Raw genomic sequence first — 22265 nt, 5'->3', positions numbered from 1 at the left:
TTTGAATAATATACCAACCTAACAGCTGTTGTGGTCACTAGATAAGAAGTTTTGAAAAGATTTCTTCTATTTTTATAAATTGATATTTCATGCAAGATTAACTGTTATATAACTATATTAATACCTTCCAATGTTATGAATACTAATATTACCTCAGAAAATACTGTAATCTTTTCAGATTACTGTGTGACTGCTTTTCAGAAAAAAATGCAAATTTTTAAAGTATTTGACTCTTACAGGCAAGTGATGTTGATTTTATAGTTCGTGTATAGTTGTTTATCTATATTTCTTTGCAGTGTAAGGCAACGCTGCCTGGAAGAGCAGAAGCGACGAAGACAACGAGCAACAAAGAAGATCAGTACTTTCATCGGTACCTTTATACTGTGCTTTGCACCTTATGTAATTACAAGGTGTGATATATAAATGTGATATTATACTTTACTAATGATGAAGCACATTAATAGTCATCTGATATTGTAGAATATTATAAAGATATCAATATTTGTGAGACTCGATAAGTGGAGTTGCATAGTTCAAGATTTTATTGTTAAGGAAATGAACTTAAATCTTTTGATATTTAAACGTTGCTTCCTGTGTGGCCTTCTGTACATCGGTGAGACCCGGTGTAGATTGGGAGACCGTTTCACTCCATCTGCCAGAAGAAGTGGGATCTCCCAGTGGCCCCCCATTTTAATTCCACTTTCCGATTTGCATTCTGATATGTCTATCCTTGGCCTCCTCTACTGTCGTGGTGAGACCACACTCAGGTTGGAGGAACAACACACTGTGTTCAGTCTGAACATCAACTTCTCAAACTTCTGGTAGTTGTGCCCCCACCGCCCTCTCCTTCACCAGTCCCTATCCCCTTTTCTCTCTCTCACCTTATCTACTTGTCTGCCCATCACTTACCTCTGGTGCTCTCCTCACTTTTCCTTCTTCCATGGCCTTCTGTGTCCCCCCTATCAGATTCCCCCTTCTCCAGTCCTGTATCTCGTTCACCAATCAACTTCCCAGCTATTTACTTCATCCCTCCCCCTCCCAGTTTCACCTATCACCTTTCTCACCCCCTCCCCCCTTTTTAAGTCCACTCCTTATCTTTTTTTTCTCCAGTCCTGCCAAAGGGTCTCAGTGCAAAACGTCAACTGTGCTTTTTTTCCATAGGTGTTGCCTGGCCTGCTGAGTTCCTCCAGCATTTTGTGTGTGTTGCTTGGATTTCCAGCATCTGCAGATTTTGTCTTGTTTTTGATATTTAAACGTTGATTAATGTTATATTAATACTTTCCAACATTATGAAAACAGATATCGTAGCAGAAAATAATGTAATATTTTTAGGCCAGGAATCCTCAACCTTTTTTATGCCATGGACCCGTACCATTAACCAGGGGCTCCATGGACCCTAGGTTGGGAACTCCTGTTTTAGAGTATATTACTGGGTGACTGCCTTTTGCGCAAAAAAAATGTGCAAGTTTTTGAAGTATTTTATTTTTACAGGAAAGTGACTTTGATTTTGTAGTCTGCGTATAGCTGTTGATCCATGTTCCTTAGCAGTGTGGAGCAATGTTGCCTGGCAAAGAAGAATCTGCGTTATCAATGTATACTCAGCAGATATAAAGAACATGGCAGCATTCCAAACAATAGTTTCAGTATCTGTTGAGGACAATGATGGAACATCAGTAGTGTGAATCAACAGCAGCTCCCAAACAAATTTTTGAATGTTGCAAAGTTGCTGGTGAGACAAAGTGGATTGTGATCTCTGCTTTCTGTGGCTATTGATTAAATGATGGTGGGCCATAGAATAAAGTTTTGCAGCAAGTTTTCAATAAAATTTCCATTTGAAAAGCAAGATAATTACCAAACGCTGAAATCCTAGCTGCTTGAAGGATGCCTTACAGCGTGGGTTCCCAACCTTTATTTGTGCCTTGGACCCCCCCCCAATCATTAACAGGGGTCTGGGGAACCCCCTGCCTTGCAGTATATTCTGCCCAGTGTTTTACATTTTAAACCTGCTCTTAGGTTCCGCGTCTCTGGTTTCCCCACAGGCGAATCCCCCATCTGTTACGATCAGATGTTTTAGCTGACTACCTAGCTATATGATAATGTGCCTATGAGCTGCAACCACAAAAGGCTTGCGTTGCATAAACTCGATGGTCTCATAATGCTTTTGCGTCTACATTACTTCTTTAATCAGCTGAGATGTGGATTGGTTGACACTGGAGTGAGATGAGGCCAACTATAGATCATGAAGATACTTTGTTTTACCATTGGTTGTTTGAATGGTTGTTTCGTGGCATTAACAGATGGCAGCTCTCATCAGTTGTTTTGTCACTGCACTGGTGAGATCATTGTGCAAACTTATAAGGGGATCAATTAATCGTTGGCCACAACTGATAAATGAGGTTGTAAATATCAGTTAGTTCAACTCACTTCAACACTTTTAATTCCTTCAGAGGTATGGAGCCAACATATAACTGGTAGCCAATATTCTTATACCTGCATAGTGTGTGTAATCAAATATTCTGTCGGGAACTGCTGCTCTTTAAAGCTAAATGAATATATGATTTATACTTGATAAAGCTTGATCAGTACTTAGTCAATTCTTGTCGAGGCCGATATCAGTGACTTTTCAAGCCTTGTTGAGAATTTTGTTGTTACATTACTGAGTACAATTTATTAGTTTCACAAGTTTTAATTATTTGAAATTATACTTAACAAAGTTCAAAAGTAAAATTTATTATCGGAGTACATACACGTCACCTGAGATTCTTTTTTCTGCGAGCATACTTGGCAAATTTATAGAACAGGATCAATGAAGAAACTGTGCAAATGCAAATGTAAATAAGCAGCAATAAATATTGAAAGCATGAAATAAGATAACAAGATAGAATCCTTAAAGTGAGATCATCAGTTGTGAGAATATAGCAACTTAATGATATAACAGGATGATATTATGTTTCAGATGGAATGTTATGGTTGACTTCCTGATATACTTTCTATATATTTCATAAGCACACCTACTGAAACAGTTATTCTTTGCTTTGTAAAGCACTTTGTTGCTTCAACCTGTTGCCTCCCAGCCTCTGTTGCTACTCTCACTCTTGGTCTTCCAATCACCCCATCTTCACCAGGATCCTATTGCTTGCCAGGTCTTGTTCCGTCTCCTCTTTATCCTGGCTATCTCCACCCAATCAGTCCAGATGGAGGGCCTCAGTCCAAATCACGTCTCAGTCACGTGTCTATTTCCCTCTATAGAAGCGGCTCGACCTGCTGTGCTCCTCCAACATTTTGCTTCTTGCTCCAGATTCCAGAATCTGTGTTTGTGAGACTCAGTATGCAGGCATAGAACTTACTTCCCTTCCCAACTCTAACTGTCCCACATCAACCTATGTGATCATTGTTCAGATTTTCATTGCAGGCTACCTTCTCAACTGCTGCTCTCGGCTTCCTGATAATTTTAGTTTTCTTTCAGTCAGTTTGGCATTTATTTTGCTGTATTACTTTCTACCGGTGTTTGCTGGTACATTATACATTCCAAGCACATTTTCTCGTTCTTCCTCTTTGCTTGTATACAGCCTTCTCCTCTATAAACAAACAAATAAACCCTACCAGCATTTGGAATTCTCCTCAGGGTCCACCTACTTCCCCCATAATGTGAATACACTGGTTATATTCTGCAGAAGCCGACCTGCTTTGTGCCATTGTTAAAGTGCTGTCAATGTAATGGCCACAGTGTGATGGACTACATGGTCCGCTGCTGATGTGGCAGCACATCGGGAATCCTGTGCTTAAGGAGTGAATGCCATGGATGATGATTTAATTATGGAGAACATTGCCTCCATATTTTTCCCTAGAATTGACAATTTCTTCTGATAGGCGTGGAGAGGAACCACAGTAGTACAATTACCAAAGCCACTTACTCAAGTCAAAGTCAAAGTAAATTTATTATCAAAGTACATATATGACACCATACATTACTTTGAGGTTCATTTTTTGCAGGCATTTACAGGAAAATAAAATACGATTGAATTTATGAAAAACTATACATAAACTAAGACTGACAAACAACCAATGTGCAAAAGAAGACAAATTGTGCAAATAAAAAAGTATTAATATGGAGAATATGAATTGTATTTAGAGCCTTATACAGTGAGTCTCTATGTTCTAGGATCGGTTCAGAATTGTGGTGAATTAGATTATGAGGGCACTCAGTCCTCTTTTATTGTCAGTTAGAAATGCATGCATTAAAATGCATAATTATAACATATAGTTACAACAGTGCAAAGCAATACCATAATTTGATAACAGCAGACCATGGGCACGGTAAAAAAAAAGTCTCAAAGTCCCGATAGCCCCAGCATCTCACGCAGACGGTAGAAGGGAGAAACTCTCCCTGCCACGAGCTGCCAGTGCTGCAAACTTGCCGATGCAGCATCCTGGAAGCACCCAACCACAGTCCAACTCTGAGTCCATCCGAAAACTTCGAGCCTCCGACCAGCCCTCTGAAACCGAGCACCATCTCTGCCGAGCGCTTTGACCCCGGCCCCGGCCGCCAAGCAACAGGCAAAGCCGAGGATTCGGGGCCTTCCCCTCCGGAGATTTCGGATCACACAGTAGCAGCGGCAGCGAAACAGGCATTTCAGAAGTTTCACCAGATGTTCCTCCGTGCTCTCACTTCTGCCTCCATCAAATCAGAATCGTGCACGGCATCCTACTTGACAGAGAACAGATATTCATCACCGGAGAGGCCACGCGCACTGCGTCGTGCTGCCATCTTTTCCTCCTCCTCCCCTTATCCTTGCCAATGGTAGCATATCTCAAGCAGCAGAACCCTCTGAATATTCAGTATGATTCCAAAAGCCAGACACCTAAAATATTCCTCTTTTGTTACACTGTTGAGAGATAGCTCCATGAAGATACGGCTAACCAGAAAGTTAAGTGACAAAACAGATCTGTTCTGAACTGTGTATTAATCGGCAGGGATACACTTTCAACAAATTGGCTAATAGCAGGAATATTTTTCTATTGTCTTCCCCTTTGTAGTTTCAAAGGACCAGAATCGGAATGTTTCAAGGCCACAAAGTATCAGTTGGAAGTTAAGTTATGAAAAGGGTTTATTTCCTGAAGAATTGTTTTCATTTTAGCTAATCCATAATTACTCTATCCATAATTGAATAACCCCAGAATGATCCCAAACATACCCTCCTCTTGGCCCCTGGACAGAAATCTGTCCCATGAAGGCCAGACTTTAAGGAGGATGTAATTAAGTAGGGCAACAAAAATGTCCCTTACCTAGGGTCTTCTCCCCATGACTTTAACACTTTATTCCTGTCTTGCTGAGACATACTCTGTGTCTCCTGCACTTGCATTCTCATTCCTTTTCATTTGGAGGTCTGCTTCCATTAGGAGCAGTCAGATGTGAAGCAATGGGCTGGTGTTGCCTAAACTGTTCGTAAGTGGCGGGAATACACCTTTAGCAATCCAATATGGTTATAGTAGGAAAATTCTTCTATTGTCTTTCCCAATGCCCCACACCCACATGATAGCCAATAATATTAAAGAGGATATGAAAAGTTTCTTCAGGTACATAAAGTGCAGAAGAGAGGCAAGAGTGAATATAGAACCACTGGAAAACAACACTGGAGAGATAGTACTGGGGGACAACAAAATAGCAGATGCACTAAATATTTTGTATCAGTCTTCACTGTGGAAGACACTATAGCAGTAAGGAGAATTCCAAAGTGTCAGGAGGCATAAGTATGTGAAGTTGTATGTGAAGATTCTTGGGAAACTGAAAGTCACCTGGACACCAGGGTTCTGAAAGAGGTGGCTGAAGGGATTGTGGAGGCATTAATAATGATCTTTCAAGAATCACAAGGTTCTGAAAGACTGGAAAACTGCAAATGTCACTCCACTCTTCAAGAAAGGAGAGAGGCAGAAGAAAGGAAATTATAGGCCAGTTAGTCTGACCTCAGTGGTTGAGAAGATGTTGGAGTCGATTGTTAAGGATAAGGTCTCAGGGTACTTACAGGCACATGGTAAAATAGGCCATAGTCAGCATGGTTTCCTCAAGGGAAAATCTTGTCTGACAAATCAGTTGGGATTCTTTGAAGAAAGAACAAACAGGATAGACAAAGGAGAATCGGTTGATGTTGTGTACTTGGATTTTCAGAAGGGCTTGGACAAAGTGTCACACATGAGGCTGCTTAACAAGTTACGAGCGCATGGTATTACAGGAAAGATTCTAGCATAGATAAAACAGTGGCTGGTTGGCAGGAGGCAAAGATTACAAATAAAGTGAACCTTTTCTGGTTGGCTGCCAGTGATTAGAGGTATTTCAAAGGGGTCTGAGTTGGGACTAATTATTTTTACATCATATGTCAATGATTCGGATGGTGGAATTGATGACTTTGTTGCAAGGTTTGCAGACAATATGAAGATAAATGAAGGGGCAGGTGGTTTTGAGGAAGTAAAGTGGCTACAGAAGAACTCAGACAGCTTAGGAGAATGGGCGATGAATTGGCAGATCAAATACAGTGTTGGGAAGTATATTGTCATGCACTTTGGTAGAAGGTATGAAAGGGTTGACTATTTTCTAAATGGAAAGAAAATACAAAAATCAGAGGTGCAAAGGAATTTGGAAGTCCTTTTGTAGGATTCTCTAAAGGTTAATTTGCAGGTTGAGTCTGTGATAAGAATACAATGTTAGCCTTCATTTCAAGAGGACTAGAATGTAAAAGCAAGGATGTAAAGTTGAGACTTTACAAGGCACCAGTGAGGCCTCACCTGGAGTATTGTGAGCAGTTTTTGGGCCCCTTATCTTTGGAGAGATGTGTTGAAACTGGAAAGGGTTCAAAGGAGGTTCATGAAAATGATTCCAGGATTAAACAGCTTGTCATATGAAGAGTATTTAATAGCTCTGGGCCTGTATTCACTAGTGTTCAGAAGAAATAGGTGTGACCACATTGAAACCTATCGATTGTCGAAAGGCTTTGATAGAGTGGATGTGGAAAAGATGTTTCCTATGGTGGGAGCATCTAAGACCAGAGGACACAACCGCAGAATTGAGGGGCATCCTTTTAGAATGGAGATGGATAGTAATTACTTTAGCCAAAGAGTGCTGAATCTGTGGAATTTGTTGCCACAGGCAGTTGCGGAGGCCAAGTCTTTACGTATATTTAAGGCAGAGGTTGACAGATTCTTGATTGACAAGGCATGAAGGGATCAGGGAGAAGGCAGGAGATTTAGGCTGAAACAAAAATGGATCAGACATGTTGAAATGGCAGAACAGACTTGATGGGCAAAATGACCTAAATCTACTCCTATATCTTATGGTCTTATGCTTTTTGATTGGTTTCACAAGCCACGAAGTATCAGTTGAGTGTTAAATTGCATAGAGGTTTTATTTCCTGAAAATTGGTTCACATTTTAGTTAATCCATAATTATGCTGTCCATAATGTTGTAACCCCAGAATGATACTCCTTTTATATCATAAATATTTGTGGTTCCATGATTCCTCTCTGGTGCATTGAGATATGGAAAGGAAAGAAAAATCACCATGAGGCTCAACATGATAAAACTGGAGTGTCTTCTCTGTGTCCTCCACTTCCAGGAGACTAGATAACTGAATTATTAAAGAAAGATATTCTGCTCACATCTTGTCAGTTTTCAAATCCTACACTCTCACACCAGACACAGCTGCATAAATAAAACAGCACCTCTTTACCACTTCTTTTTGTAGACAATGGACAATAGATGCAGGAATAGGCCATTTTTCTTATCATTGTCTGCTTTCACCCATTGAAAGTATCTACCAAATGATGTTGAACACATTAATCAGGTAAAGTCAGCCTCCAGGAGGAAAATACAATTACTTGTAAGTAGCAATTCAGTCTTTGAACATAGGCTTATGAGAAATCTTCTGGTGACATGTAGAATGACAATGTTGTATCCATGAAAACTTTCATGCACTAAAAATATGTTCAGAAGTTTTAGATAATGTAGCAAAAATTGTCAACAACTTATCATTACGTGGAGAATTTATGAAGAAATTTTATCATAATTTTGCATGATTGGCCCTGATGGAAGGTCTCTGTCCAAAGCATCAGCTGTTTATTCATTTCCATAGATGCTGCCTGATCTGCTGAATTCCTCCGGCATTTTGTGCATGTTGCTTTGGATTTCCAGCATCCCCTGAGTTTTCTTAATTATATAAAGCTTTCTGAGCTGAGAAGCAGACATAATAGAAATATTCAGACTGTTGTTACTACAGTGATTCTCCTTTTGTAACAATGCCTCAGCTGTGATAATCACATTGTTAATATACGGCAAAGCTGGTTAGAGAAGAATCACTTTATCCATGGATTAATATCTCCTTATGAAATCATGCTTATTTACAACTTTAGTTGAGACAGTTTTCCTTTAACTTGTTCTCCAATCAGAAACTATATTTTGAAGGCAGCAAACATAAGAGGAGAAAATAATTAGATTAAAAAAAAACATCTTGGCAACTTATTCTCTCACCCATATCCAACAATTCCTCTTTTGATTCCTTTTGCTATTACCTCATCAGGACATCTTGCCCTGAAATGTTGACTGTTTATAGGTTCTGTAAGTTCTGCCTGACCTGCTGATTTTCTCCAGCATTTTGTGTGTGTTACTCTGGATTTCCAGCATCTGCAGAATCTCTGATGTTTATAACCTGTTTGGGTATGGGAATAAATCAGAAAACCCTCCACTCAGACAAGAAGGCAAACTCTGCCAACAGTACCTCGGCTCAGGATTGAACCTGGATCCTTGGCATTGAGAGACAGTAGCACCGACAGCTCTACCACTGTGCCATCCTCTACAAGACTGTTCCTTCTTCATGGACTTCCCTGGGCAATTAACATGAAGTTGTGGTGCTGTGGAAGGGAACACTCTTGCTGAACGTCCCATCTTTGCTATCTTTATACCAGATGAAAACAAGTCTAATATGAAAGGAAGGTTCTTTGGACTAGTAGAGTCCAGAAGTTGATGAGGTGGGTGCAGGCAACTGAAGTCCATACCTTCATCTTGATGGATTTGAATTTCAGATTAGTGAATTGCATCTCTTGTCTCCACATTAAGTTCGATGAGAACCATGGAACTTCTGCTTCTGAAGTAGACACAGCACATTTTACATGAGAATAGAGCCACTAGGACCATCACGGAGGCTACTGAGTAAGCTTCCAGATGGCTATGGATCAAGAGGTGTGACCCATGGACCAATATGCTGCTGGGACACAGGCCAGGGCCTGATCTACCCTGGCTGTGTCACGTGGGTGAGGGAGTCTAAACCGGAAAGTCCCAAAGCACCCAATCACCCCAGGTTACATCACTGTTGATGTATCCCAGCACATCCTAGATGTATCTCAGCATCAGACCAATGTAAACAACACAGAAGTAGTACTAGCCAAATGATTCCTCAAGCCGGCTGCACTGTTCATTAAGGGAAGTACTGTATATCGTAAGAAGACAGCTCAGTTATACTGAGACCTTCGCACAACAGTTTCCAGTTGGAAGCAAATGATTTCCATTATATTTTGTTTGTTCTTCAGAGTAAGCTAAACAATTTTATTGTGCTGCATCATTACAAAAGTACACTGCAGGTCTCCTGTTAATTGCTCTATCACAGGATCAACAGATCATTATTCTCAGTTGGAAATTGGGTTCCCCGGGATGAAAATTCACAAAATTGTTCTATTTTTCTGAAGGTGAAGATTAAGTCATTTTTTAGCCTCGATCCAAAATATTTTAAAGTTATTCAATACACAGTAATTAACTTGATAAAATATGCAAAAAATGTTACTACCAGCTTGGTAAATACACTTAAATAGATGTCATGGATTGTCTAGATAATTATGCAGTAAAAAGTATACATCAAGAAATAACAGAAGTGTGTAGAAAGAGTAGCATTTTAAATGAGTGATGTTAGTCCCAGTATAAATTGATTCACTCGAATTACGAGGGGTATAGATATCAAAGCAGGCTTTTCCTACTGCGGTTGGGTGAGACTAGAAGTAGAGGTTATAGGTTAAGGGTGAAAGGTGAAATATTTAAGGGGGAATTTGAGAAGGAGCTTTTTCCACTCAGAGAGTGGTGCGAGTATGGAACGAGCTGCCAGAGGAAGTGATGGACGGGTATGAATCCAAACTTTAAGAGAAGTTTTGATAAGTACATGGACAGGAGTGATATGGAGGGTAATGTTCCAAATGCTGGTCGGTGGGACTAGACAGGATGGACTAGATGGGACAAAGGGCCTGTTTCTGTGCTGTAGTGCTCTATAGCTGAGTAAATTGAAAATGGTGGCCTAGAGAATGAATTCACAGAATGCAGTTAGGATCATTTCCTGGAGCAGTACACTGTGGAAACAAACAAGGAACAGTATGCAAGTTGGATGTAGTAATGTTTGATAAATCAGGTTTAAAAAACAATCTCAGAGTAAACAAAGCTTGATAAAACTTAGCATTCAACTCAAGAGTGAGAAACTTGAGTCTGAAACAACAGAGTTAATTTTAAATAAGGGTAATTACACAGGAATGTGGAAGAAGCTGGCTAAAGTGAAGTGGCCTCGTAAGTTACCTGGCAATTGGATTTACGAACAGTGGCAAGCAGACATCGAGGCAATTCATAACTCCCAGCAAAAATATATTCCAAAGAGTAAAGATTCTCCAGAGGGAATGAACCATCCTTGTCCGGTCAAGAAAGTTAATAAAGGAGACAATGTGTAACATAGTAAAATTTAGGATATATTCAGAATCTTGTGCTAGAAAAACTAAAGAAAATTACGAGGGTAATCTAATAAGAAATGCAACAACTGATAAGAACTTCAAGTTGATAAAAAGAATGAGGCAGATCAAAGAGAATAAAAGGCCTTTAAATAGGAAGGCCATCAAAATAGTAATGGACATAGGGAGTGAAGTCTCTATAATAGAAGACCCTACTAATATATGGGTGGAATTAAGCATCATTACTATCACTTAAAAAACTAGCGTTAGCCTTTAAAAATAAAAGGCCAATAAATCCGGGGACCTGAGAGCTTCTAAGAGAAGGGTGGATTTTTTTTTGTAATCTTTAAAATGCCCTTCAATAGTACAATGGTACCAAAGGACTGGAAAAGTGCCAATGTGACAGCCTAATTCAAAAGGAGAGGTAGGCCAAAAGCAGTAACTGCAAGCCAGTTAGCCTAACATCTAACAGAAAGTCCATCTTACAGAGAGATTACCAAGTTAAATTAATGGGCAAAAAATTGGCAGATGGAGCATTATATGAAGTTATTCACTTTGGAAAGAAGAATGACTTAAAACACAAGAGATTCTACAACTGCTGGAAATCTTGAGCAACACAAAATATGCTGGAGGATCTCAGCAAGTCAGGCGGCTGAGGGGAATACACAGTCAATTTTGAGTCAAGACCCGTTATCAGAGCTCAGAATAATTTAAGTAAAAGCATTATTTAAATAAAGGGCAGCAAAATAAAAACAACAGCACCAAGGCATTTTGGAGATCCTTACATGTGAAACAAGGCAGTTGACATTCAAGTGCCGCACATAAATGGGAAGGTAAATTCAATGCTGGAATTTCTTTTCAAGTGGTTTGAAGTACAGAAATAGGGATGATTTACTCCAGCTATTTAAACTTCATTATCAGGTGCAGTTTTGGTTATCATACCACAGAAAGAATGTGGAATGTGCCTAAGAAAATAGAGAGGAGAATCACTGGGACATTGTTCTGCATTGGATAACTTCAGTTTATGGGGATAAACTGGGCTTGTTTTCTCTGGTGAAAGAGGCCGAGAGATGGCCTGATAGAAGTTCAAAGAGCCATCGATAGTAGACAGTAAAAATCCTTTTGCCTATGCTAGGGATATCAAAAACAAGGGAGCAGATATTCAAGGTGAAATGAAGGTGTTATAAAGGCAATTTGTGGAGAAGTTTTCAATACAGCTAGTAGGTGATAATCTGGAAGTAGCTGCCAGAGGAAGTGATGGGATCAGATACAATCACTACATTTAAGAGACATTTAGAAAGGTGCAAGGGAATGGCCCAGTCTGGAATCAAATTCAGGTCACTAGAGATTGTGAGTAAACCCAACTGCAGAAACCACAATGCAGACAGGAGTTGAAATGCAGATTCAAAAGCCAGTTTTACTTTCTTTTAACCAGGATGGGAAAACCGTTCCAATTCAACAATGCAATAATCAAAACACAAATTCAAATCCAAGATCTTGATGCACGAATAAGATCCAGAAATGGCAGGCGGCAAGCAGACATCAGTAAAAGTCTTTTTTTATTTAAAAAAGGACACTAGTTCTTGCTACTTACAAGATCACACTTCAAGACTGAACAAAGTACAGTATAGGAAGCAGTGTTTAAATACACAGGTGTTAATTGGGAACATGTGCATTCAATGATCAATAAGAGAATCCAATCAGTTCTGAAAAAAACTATGTCTGTCCCTGCTGGCCAACCACAGAATAAATCGGGAGTCTGAACATCCAGGCACTTGGTTAGGCAAGTCATAGAAAGAATCAACACAAACAAATTGCTGGAGGAACTCAGCACGTCATAAAAAGATACAGATCTATAACAAGCAAATGGGATTAGTGAAGATGGGCAAAGTGTTGGCATGATTGAGGTGGACCAAAGGACCAATTCCTGTGCTGTACAATTCTATGATTGTTATGTTTGTATATATTATAGATTCAGAGCACATTAAGTTGGATGGTGCCAGGTATGGAATGAATGGCTTATGGGAACAGTTTGGACATGCTAGGTCTGGATTCATTGGTGATCTTAATGAATAAAATTCTTAATAGCAAATGTTGGAAAACTGTGTTCCCTCATGGGAGAGACTAGAACCCAAGAGCATTATCTCAGAAAAGGGAATGTCTATTTAAGATAGAGTTAAGGATAAATTTTGTCTCTCAATATGATTTGAGAATTCATTAGCCAAGAAAGAAGTGTCTTTTATTTTCTTCAATATATTCAATGCAGAGGTGGATAAATATTTAATCAGTGAAGCAATTGAGTGTTATGGGGAGAAAACAGGATAGCGGGCAAGAAGAAATCCCTTTCGTATTTCTTTTTTATTTAATTAGATTCAAAGATTCAAAGTACACTTATTATCGAAGTATGTATGCAGTATAGAACCTGAGATTTGCCTTCCAACAGACAGCCACAAAACAAAGAAAATCATGGAAACCATTCAAAGGAATTGATCAAACACCCCCTTCCCACAATGTTCAAAAAAAACCCCAAATCATGTGAACAGAAAAAAAAGAGCAAAAAACACAGAATATAAAACACAGAATTGAAAGAGCCCAGGCATATTCAGTTCAGTTCAGTCTAGCCCTGTGTAGTGCATTAAGTGCAAGCTGCCCTGGTCAAAAAACACCCAAAATAGCAACAAAATAAAGGAGTGACCAGAAACCAGAAACACGACATAACATGAACTATTTAGAGGTACAGGGCCGAATAAGCCCTTCTGCCATTCAGGTTGCACTGTCTATCAACCCCCAGCAACTCTGATTTAACCCTAACCTACTTACGGAACAACTTACAATGACCAATTAAGCTACCCGGTAGCTCTTTGGACTGTGGGAGGCCACTGGAGGACCTGGAGAAAACTCACACATTCCATGGGGAGAGACTCCTTACAGAGAACACTGGGACTGAACTCTGAACTCCAATACCCCGAGCTGTAATAACATCTCGCTAACCACTACACTACCATGGTGGCCTCGTTTTGATCTCATTATCATCTCTTGATTTATATCCCCTACAGAAACTATGAGTAATACTTTTTCAGTTTTGCTTTCACACATTAATTGTCTCCAGTTGCTTTCCTGAAGCTACTGATCTCTTGCAGGGAAACCATTGTTGAACAACAGTGTATTGGGCTCAGCAGATTCCCATCCACTTCCTTCGTGATGCCAAAGCCTCCATATAAATATTTTTTATTTGTGTTTTCTGGATTTGTCTCTCCAATGACTAATACTTCTGTCTTAAATACCTTGATAGAATGTTGCTCCCTATATTCCAATGAACTTGTTATGTCTCCTAAAACTGATATAGCCTTGATTCTAACTCTGTCTAAGTTTGTAGCAAGTTCTGTTATAAACTCACTCATATATGAGGCAAGAAGCCCAGGCCATCTTAAATCCTGCCGATGACTTGCAGAGAAGTGGATGATTAAGGAAAGGAGGAAGAAAAGGAATCTGTGGAATGCAAGAACTGGAGTGTTTTTTTCTGTACAGGATCAAAGAGCATCTCTACTGTTCTTTGCCTGTATGCTGTTGCATTGAATATAGTTGGAAGGGCAAGTTGTGATCAGGTTATTGTAGCTATGCAAGTGGATATAGATAGATAAAGTGGGTGAAAACCTGGTAAATAGATTGTAATGTTGGAAAGTGTGAGATCATATACTTTGGAAAGAGGAATCAAAAGGTGATTATTTATGTGAAAGAGCAGAGGGATCGAGGTGTTCTTGTGCTTGTATCTCCAAAGGTTAGTAGGCTATGGCAAAAAATAGATAAGAATACAAATGGTGTGTTTGTCTTTATTCTGGATTCCTACCTCTTCCTTTCCAGTTCTGATGATGGGTCTCAGCCCGAAATGTCAACTGTTTATTTCTCCCTGTAGATGCTCCTGACCTGCTGAGTTCTTCCAGCATTTTATGTGTGTTCCTCTGGAATTGTGTTCCATCTGCAGAATCTCTTGTGTTTGGTCTTTATTAAGATTGAGAAGTCAGGAGGTTTTGTTACAGCTGCAGAGGGTGTTGGTGAGGCCACGTTTGGAGTGCTGTGGATTGGTACCCTAACCAAAGAAAGGATACAGTAGCATTGGATATAATCCAAAAGAAATTTACTTAGCTTATTTCTGGCATGACAGGGTTGTCCTATCAAGAAAGACTAAACAGGTTGGGTCTATATTCTCTGAAGTTGAAACTTCTCATTGAAAGGTTAAAGGGGCATAATGGTGTAAGGTAACGATGATTTCATTAGTCAAAGAATCCCACATGAGAGGAGATAGCTTCAAGAAAAGTGACCGTTTATCATTAGACTGAGCTACATCGAAATATCTTCTCAAAAATGGTGACAAATCTCTGGAGTGTAACTTATTCAAGGTACTTAATGTAGTGGTAGATGTACTTTGGAGAATCATGGAAGCTGAGGCCTAGGCTAGATCAATTATGATTTGCTAAATAGTGGGCCGGGCTTGAAGGACAAGATGGGTTCTCCTGCTTGTATTTTCTTGTGTTCTGTGTTCTTATAGGGAAAGCATAACATTTACTATAAATGGCCTGCTCTTGACTTCAGTTGCTTTCTGTTTAGACTTAACCAAGCAGAAAGAACATTGAGGCTTTCCCAATGGAGCCATTGATAATTTAACATGTGGAGCTTAGAAACATCAATCTGTTGCCTCTCCAGAACCCTGAATCCAAATCACAAAAAGAAGAATCCAAGAACTTCCATTGTGGGAAGTGCAATACCCCCATTCTGGGGCATTTAAAAAGTCCAGTGTTTTATTTTGACCATGAGACCATTAGCCATTAGGCCATTCAGCCCATTCATTAATGCCTGATTTTGTTCTCTCTGAACCTCATTCTCCTGGCTTCTCCCCATAGCCTTTGTTCTCTGTATTAATCAAGAACCAATACACCTCCACTTTAAATATACTCAATGACTTGATCTTCACAGCCATCTATGGCAATGAATTCCACAGAATCACCACCCTCTAGCTAAAGAAATTCCTCCTCATCTTTGTTCTAAAGAACATCTTTCTATTTTGAGGCTGTGTCCTCTAGCCCTAGAATCCCTCAGTATAGGAAACATCCTCTCCATGTCCACTTTGTCTAGGCCTTACAATATTTGGTAGGTTTCAATGAGATTCTCCCCCCGCACCCTTATTCTTCTAAAGCAAATATAGGCCCAATGTCATCAAATGCTCCTCATACATTAACCCTTTCATTCTCATAAGCTTCCTCTGGACCCTTCCCAGCACCAGCATATTCTTTCTTAGATATGGGGACAAAAACTGCTCACAATACTCCAAATGTGGTCTGACCTCCACCTTAAAAAGCCTCAGCATTGCATCCTAGCTTTTATATTCTATTTTTCTCTCGAGGAAGTTAAAATTGAAATGCTTAATAATAAGTATTAGTTGTTAGCATCTGTGCAGAAGCTACCACAGGACTAATTGGAAGGTTGCCTTCCTTCCTTTTTGATTACAGATGACTAAATTTTCATCTCTATTGTAGCAAGTTAGCAAATTAGATTCCTTACTTGGTTTCCTGCAGCTATAATATGTGCCTTGTTTTTTTTTAAAAATTATTTTCGAGGAATTTGCAAATTGAGAATAGAATTCATGGTAAAATGTGATATAACTTGTGTCAGTGCATATCACATGAAATACATCAACACAAAGGAATCAAAATGTTGAGTAAGGTTCGACCAATGTCAATGCAAGAAGTCTCGTAGGAAAGGTGGATGAGCTCAGGGCACGGATCAACACCTGGAATTATGACATTGTAGCCATTAGTGAGACTTGGTTGTAGGAGGGACAGGACTGGTAGCCCAATATTCCGGCGTTCTGTTGTTTCAGCTGGGGCAGAGCAGGAGGGATCAAAGAAGGAGGGGTGGCATTATTAGTCAGAAAAATAGCATAGCAGTCTCAGTCAGGACAGACTGGAGAACTCGTCTGTTGAGGTGTTGTGGGTGGAACTAAGAAAGGTATGACAATGATAATGGGGCTATATTATAGACCACCCAACAGTCCAAGGAATTTAGAGGAACAAATTTGTAGATTGTAGACTTTTGCAAGAAACATGAGGTTGTTATAGTTAGTTTGAATTTTCCACATATTGACTGCGACTCCCATACTGTAAAAAGACAAGACGAAATAGAGTTTGTCAAATATGTTCGGGAAAGTTTCTTTAATCAGTACGTAGAAGTTCCAACAAGAGTGTACAATAGGGAATAAAATAGGGCATGTGACAGATGTTTGTGAAGGGGAACACTTTTCAGCCAGCAATCACAATGCCATAGCTTCAAAATTAATATGCAGAAAGATAGGTCTGGTCCACTGGTTGAGATTCTAAATTGGAGAAAGGCCAATTTTGATGGTATATGTCAGAAACAGGAGTATGCTTGAAATCTACGTCCATTGCTGCAACAGTTGAGACTGATGAAGGAACAGATTATTGATGTTTCAAAAATCACTGGACTCTGGCATGGTGCCAGAGGACTGGAAAACTGCAAATGTCGATCCACTCTTTAAGAAAGGAGGAAAGAAGCAGAAAAGAAACTATAGACCAGTTAACCTGACTGCAGTGGTTGGGAAGATGTTAGAAACAATAGTTAAGAATGAGGTGACAGAGTACTTGGTGACATAGGATGAGATAGTACAAAGTTAGCATGGTTTCCTTCAGGGAAAATCCTGCCTGACAAACCTATTGGAATTCTTTGAGGAGATTACAGGTACAGGTAGGATAGATAAAGGGGATGTAGTGGATGTTGTATATTTGGACTTTCAGAAGGCCTTTAACAAGGTGCCACACATGAGGCTGCCTACCAAGTTAAGAGCCCATGGTATTACAGGAAAGTTGCTAACATGGTTAGAGCATTGGCTGATTGGTAGGAGGCAATGAGTGGGAATAAAAGGATCCTTTTCCGGTTGGCTGCTACTGGTCATACAAGTGGATTCCCTGTCTTAAGTGCTGGGGAATTGCTGTAGCTTTTGTGCTTTGTTGTCAGGTATTCTCATGGAGTTCTGCCTCAGAAAGGTGGTGTTCATTATTCAGGACCCCCACCACTCAGGACATGCCTTGTTCCCACTGTTACTATCAGGAAGGAGATACTGAAGCGTGAAGCAACACACTCAATGATTCAGGAACAGCTTCTACCTTTTTGCCATCTGATTTCTGAATGGACATTGAACCCACGAACACTTCCTCACTATTTTTAATTTCCTAATTTTTGCACTACTTATTTAACTATTGGAGACACAAAGCTGGGTGACAGTGTGAAATGTGAGGAGGATGTTATGAGAATACAGGGTGACTTGGACAGGTTGGGTGAGTGGGCAGATGCAGTTTAATGTGGATAAGTGTGAGGTTATCCACTTTGGTGGCAAGAACAGGAAGGCAGATTACTATCTGAATGGTGTCAAGTTAGGAAAAGGGGAAGTAAAATGAGTTCTGGTGTCCTTGTTTATCAGTCACTGAAAGTAAGCATACAGGTACAGCAGGCAGTGAAGAAAGCTAATGGCATGTTGGCCTTCATAACTTGGGGAGTTGAGTATAGGAGCAAAGAGGTCCTTCTGCAGTTGTACAAGGCCCTGGTGAGACCCCACCTGGAGTATTGTGTGCAGTTTTGTTCTCCAAATTTGAGGAAGGACATTCTTCCTGTGGAGAGAGTGCAGTGTAGGTTCACTGGGTTAATTCCAGGGATGGCGGGAATGTCATATGTTGAAAGATTGGAGCGACTGGGCTTGTATACACTGGAATTTAGAAGGATGAGAGGGGATATGCTTGAAACATATAAGATTATTAACGGATTGGACACGCTAGAGGCAGGAAACATGTTCCCAATGTTGGGGGAGTCCAGAACCAGAGGCCACAGTTTAAGAATAAGGGGTAGACCATTTAGAACGGAGTTGAGGAAAAACTTCACACAGAGGGTTGTGGATCTGTGGAATGCTCTGCCTCAGAAGGCAGTGGAGGACATTTCTCTGGATTCTTTCAAGAGTTAGATAGAGTTCTTATAGATAGCGGAGTCAAGGGAATTAGGGAGAAGGCAGGAACAGGGTACTGATTGTGGATGATCAGCCATGATCACAGTGAATGGCGGTGCTGGCTCGAAAGGCTGAATGGCCTACTCCTGCACCTATTGCCTATTGTTTATTGTCTATACTGTATATACTTATTGTAATTCACTGTTTTTTTCTCTCTATTATCACATATTGCATTGTACTGCAGCTGCGAAGCTAACACTTCTCACGACATATGCCGGTGATATTAAACCTGATTCTGATTCTAATTCTGAACCGTGTTTGAACACAAGACACAGAACACTGGATCTTGAACTTGCTGCTGTTTCTCGGGAAATGGGAGAAATTTTTGGGGATAACAAAATCTTACCTTGATTTTGCCGGCTGCATTTGAGTTTGTTCGGCAAACCACTTGGGTGACCACTGAACTGAAGTGCATATCCACTGATGATGCACCTGAGGTCTCCAGTGCCAAATCATGTACATACATGTGTAGGATGCACAAAATGGAAGCAGTATGCTGACAGAGGGAAACAATGCTCCCACAACCTGGTGCCAACTGGAGGAATGACAGCACCTGGCAAAATGGATCTCATGGTCTGCTACAAGCTAGAAACCTTGCTGCAAAATCTGTTCCATGTTTTCTCAGCTGCGTTTGAGCTCCTTTGGTAAACTACTTGTCACCAGCTGTATAGTACTACACCGAGCAGCAGGAAAATGACGATCAATGGAAGAATGTCCCCATTGAATGTTGTCCCAATGCAGTTCTATTAAATGTAGTCACAATTTTCCAATCACAGATTGATCCACATTTTCTGTCTTCCTGTCTGATTATCCAGTGCCTGGAGACTCAATTGAATGACTCTTTCCCTTCATAACAATGTAATTGAAAATCCATTCACACTTCTTAAATAGGACCTTTATAGTCATTCTGAGTAGATCCCCTGATGACATTAAAGACCTGATTCATGTATGTTATGCCCCGTGAATGAAATTTACTTACCTGCCCATCCTCAGTTATAGAACAAGCCATCTACTGAACTCCTGATCTAGGCCAATACCAACTCCCGGTAAGGTGAGGCATGGCATGAGACCATTCATCATATCGCCACCATGATGAGGCCACACTCAGGCTCGAGGAGCAACACCTTATATTCAGTCTGGGCAGCCTCCAACCTGATGGCGTGAACATCGATTTCTCAAACTTCTGGCAATTGCCCTTCCCTGTCTTCACCGTTCCCTCATTCCCATTTCCCTCGCTCACCTTATCTCCTTACCTGCCCTTCACCTCCCTCTGGGAATTCTCCCTCTTCCCTTTCTTTCATGATCTTCTACCCACTCCTATCAGATTCCCCCTTTTCCAGCCCGTTATCTCGTCCACCAATCAACATCCCAGCTCTTTACTTCACCCCTCCCCCTTCTGATTTCACCTATCACCTACCACCTTGTACTTCTACCTCTTCTCTCCCCACCCTCTTGCTCTGACTTCTCATCTTTTTTTTCCCCAGTCTTGATGAAGGGTCTCGGGCCTAAATGTCAACTGCTTACTCTTTTCCATAGATGCTGCCTGGCCTGCTGAGTTTCTCCAGCTTTTTTTGTGTGTAATGCTTAGATTTCTAGCATCTGCAGATTTTCGGAGTTTGTCATTCACCTCAATGCAGTTGAGTATCTTACCTCAGTCTGCCTGTTCTTCAGGGACCAGGATTCAGCACTTTAGACCCACGGCTTACTTTACTCCTTAACGTGCATCACAAGGCAAAATATTGACATAATGCAAAGCATGTTTCTTGTTAAAACCGTGTATAATTTATACACAATTTATATGACATTATATGCCTGTGATGCATCTGCAAGAAAACTTTGCATTGTACCTGCGCATACATGTAATTATTGACATCATCAATCATTATGTATCGTGTTGTATGACATGGATGATCATGGTCCCATGACCATGATTGTCCCTGGCAAAAATTTCCACGGAAAGTGGTTTGCCATTGCCATCTTCTGGGCAGTGTCTTTACAAGATGGGTGACCCCAGCAATTATCAATACTCTTCAGAGATTGTCTGCCTGGCGTCAGTGCTCGCATTACCAGGACTTGTGATATGCATCAGCTGCTCATACGACCATCCGCCACCCGCTGCATGGCTTCGTGTGACCCTGATCGTTGGGGGGCGGGAGCGGGGGCTAAGCTGGTGCTAAAGTGTGAGCTGCAGGCTAGCAGAGGTAAGGAGAGCCTTTCACCTCCTTTGGTAGAGATGTATCTCCACCCCACCACCCAATTTGTTAACATGACAATAAATTCAACTTCACCTTTGACTTATCACAATAGCAGGTGTAGTCTTTTGCTGAGCTTTTATAGGTACTCTCCAAATTCAAGACGTCTACCTGAACTTTAAGAAAAGAGTCAGCTCTTTAAATTAACACATGATGTGCATTTGCATTTGCTGAAATGACGATGGTCTTATTTTTTGCTCGTTTTTACTGCTTACTGACGGAGAGATGAAGGTTCATGGCAAATATTTAAATGTAGCTTCTTCATGAACTTGTCAAGTGATATATTATCAGCAATTCTGAAAGGTAATTTCTTTTATCAGCTCTTAGATTTGGATAAAATATGAATTTAATTTAGGCCTAAATCTGCTAATCCTATTTAAGCTGCTACACTTTAATAGCAGCCTCCAAACAACCTGATGTACTGGGCTTCTCAAACAATATTCAAACACGAAAGCAATTTTCTCGTAATATTTCCAATTTTTCATAAAATTGCTCAGTTGTTCAAATTATCGTTCTTCCCTTGTAGGTTATTTTAGTTCATATAGGTGTAGATGTATGCACTTCAATTAGATATGTGAGGACAGGTTGAGGGGGCTCATGCTTTTCTCTTTTGGGTGAAAGAGGTTGATGGAGGTGTACTAGATGATAAGAGGCATAAGTGGATAGCCAGAGACTTTTTCCCCAGAGTGGAAATGGCTAATACAGGGGACATAACTTTAAGGTAATTGAAGGAAAGTATTGGTGGGGGGGGTGGTTCAAAAGTATGTTTTTTTCACAGAGTGGTGGATGTGTGGAGCATCTTGCCAGGGGTGGTGGTAGAGGCAGATATATTAGGGACAATTCAGAAAATCTTGGACACATGGATTATAGAAAAATAGGGCGCGATGTAGGAGGGAAGGGTTAAATTGATATTAGAGTAGTTTAAAAGGTCATGAGCCTGTACTGTGCTGTAATGTTCTATAATCTATGTTCTATATGCAATGTTTAATTTGTGAATTTACAGTGTTGGTGATAATATACCACTTGATGGTTGATAGCCCCATTGGCCTTAATTAAGGAGTACCAGTCCAAAAGTCAATTAGTGCATGGGCATTAGTGTCAACACACAACTAAATTTCCATTTATCTTTTAACAAAATCCTATTTTTTTTGTTATCGTCCCTAAGATTATGATGGTGGCAAAGTATTCCATACCAATGACAATAT

The 22265-nt window shown here is 40.2% G+C and overlaps 1 protein-coding gene across 1 annotated transcript in view; it reads left to right on the top strand.

Moving 5' to 3' along the window:
• The window catches only part of LOC134358744 (G-protein coupled receptor 26-like), a 45927-nt gene that overhangs the window by 6836 nt on the left and 16826 nt on the right, over nucleotides 1–22265 (top strand). The window contains exon 2 of the mRNA XM_063071208.1: nucleotides 297–410. Within this exon, the coding sequence (XP_062927278.1) occupies nucleotides 297–410 (114 nt within the window). The remainder of the gene's footprint in view (nucleotides 1–296; nucleotides 411–22265) is intronic.

The sequence above is a fragment of the Mobula hypostoma genome, chromosome 19, assembly GCF_963921235.1.
Source record: "Mobula hypostoma chromosome 19, sMobHyp1.1, whole genome shotgun sequence".
Taxonomy (NCBI): Eukaryota; Metazoa; Chordata; class Chondrichthyes; order Myliobatiformes; family Myliobatidae; genus Mobula; species Mobula hypostoma.
This window is presented reverse-complemented; position numbering and strand designations above follow the sequence as displayed.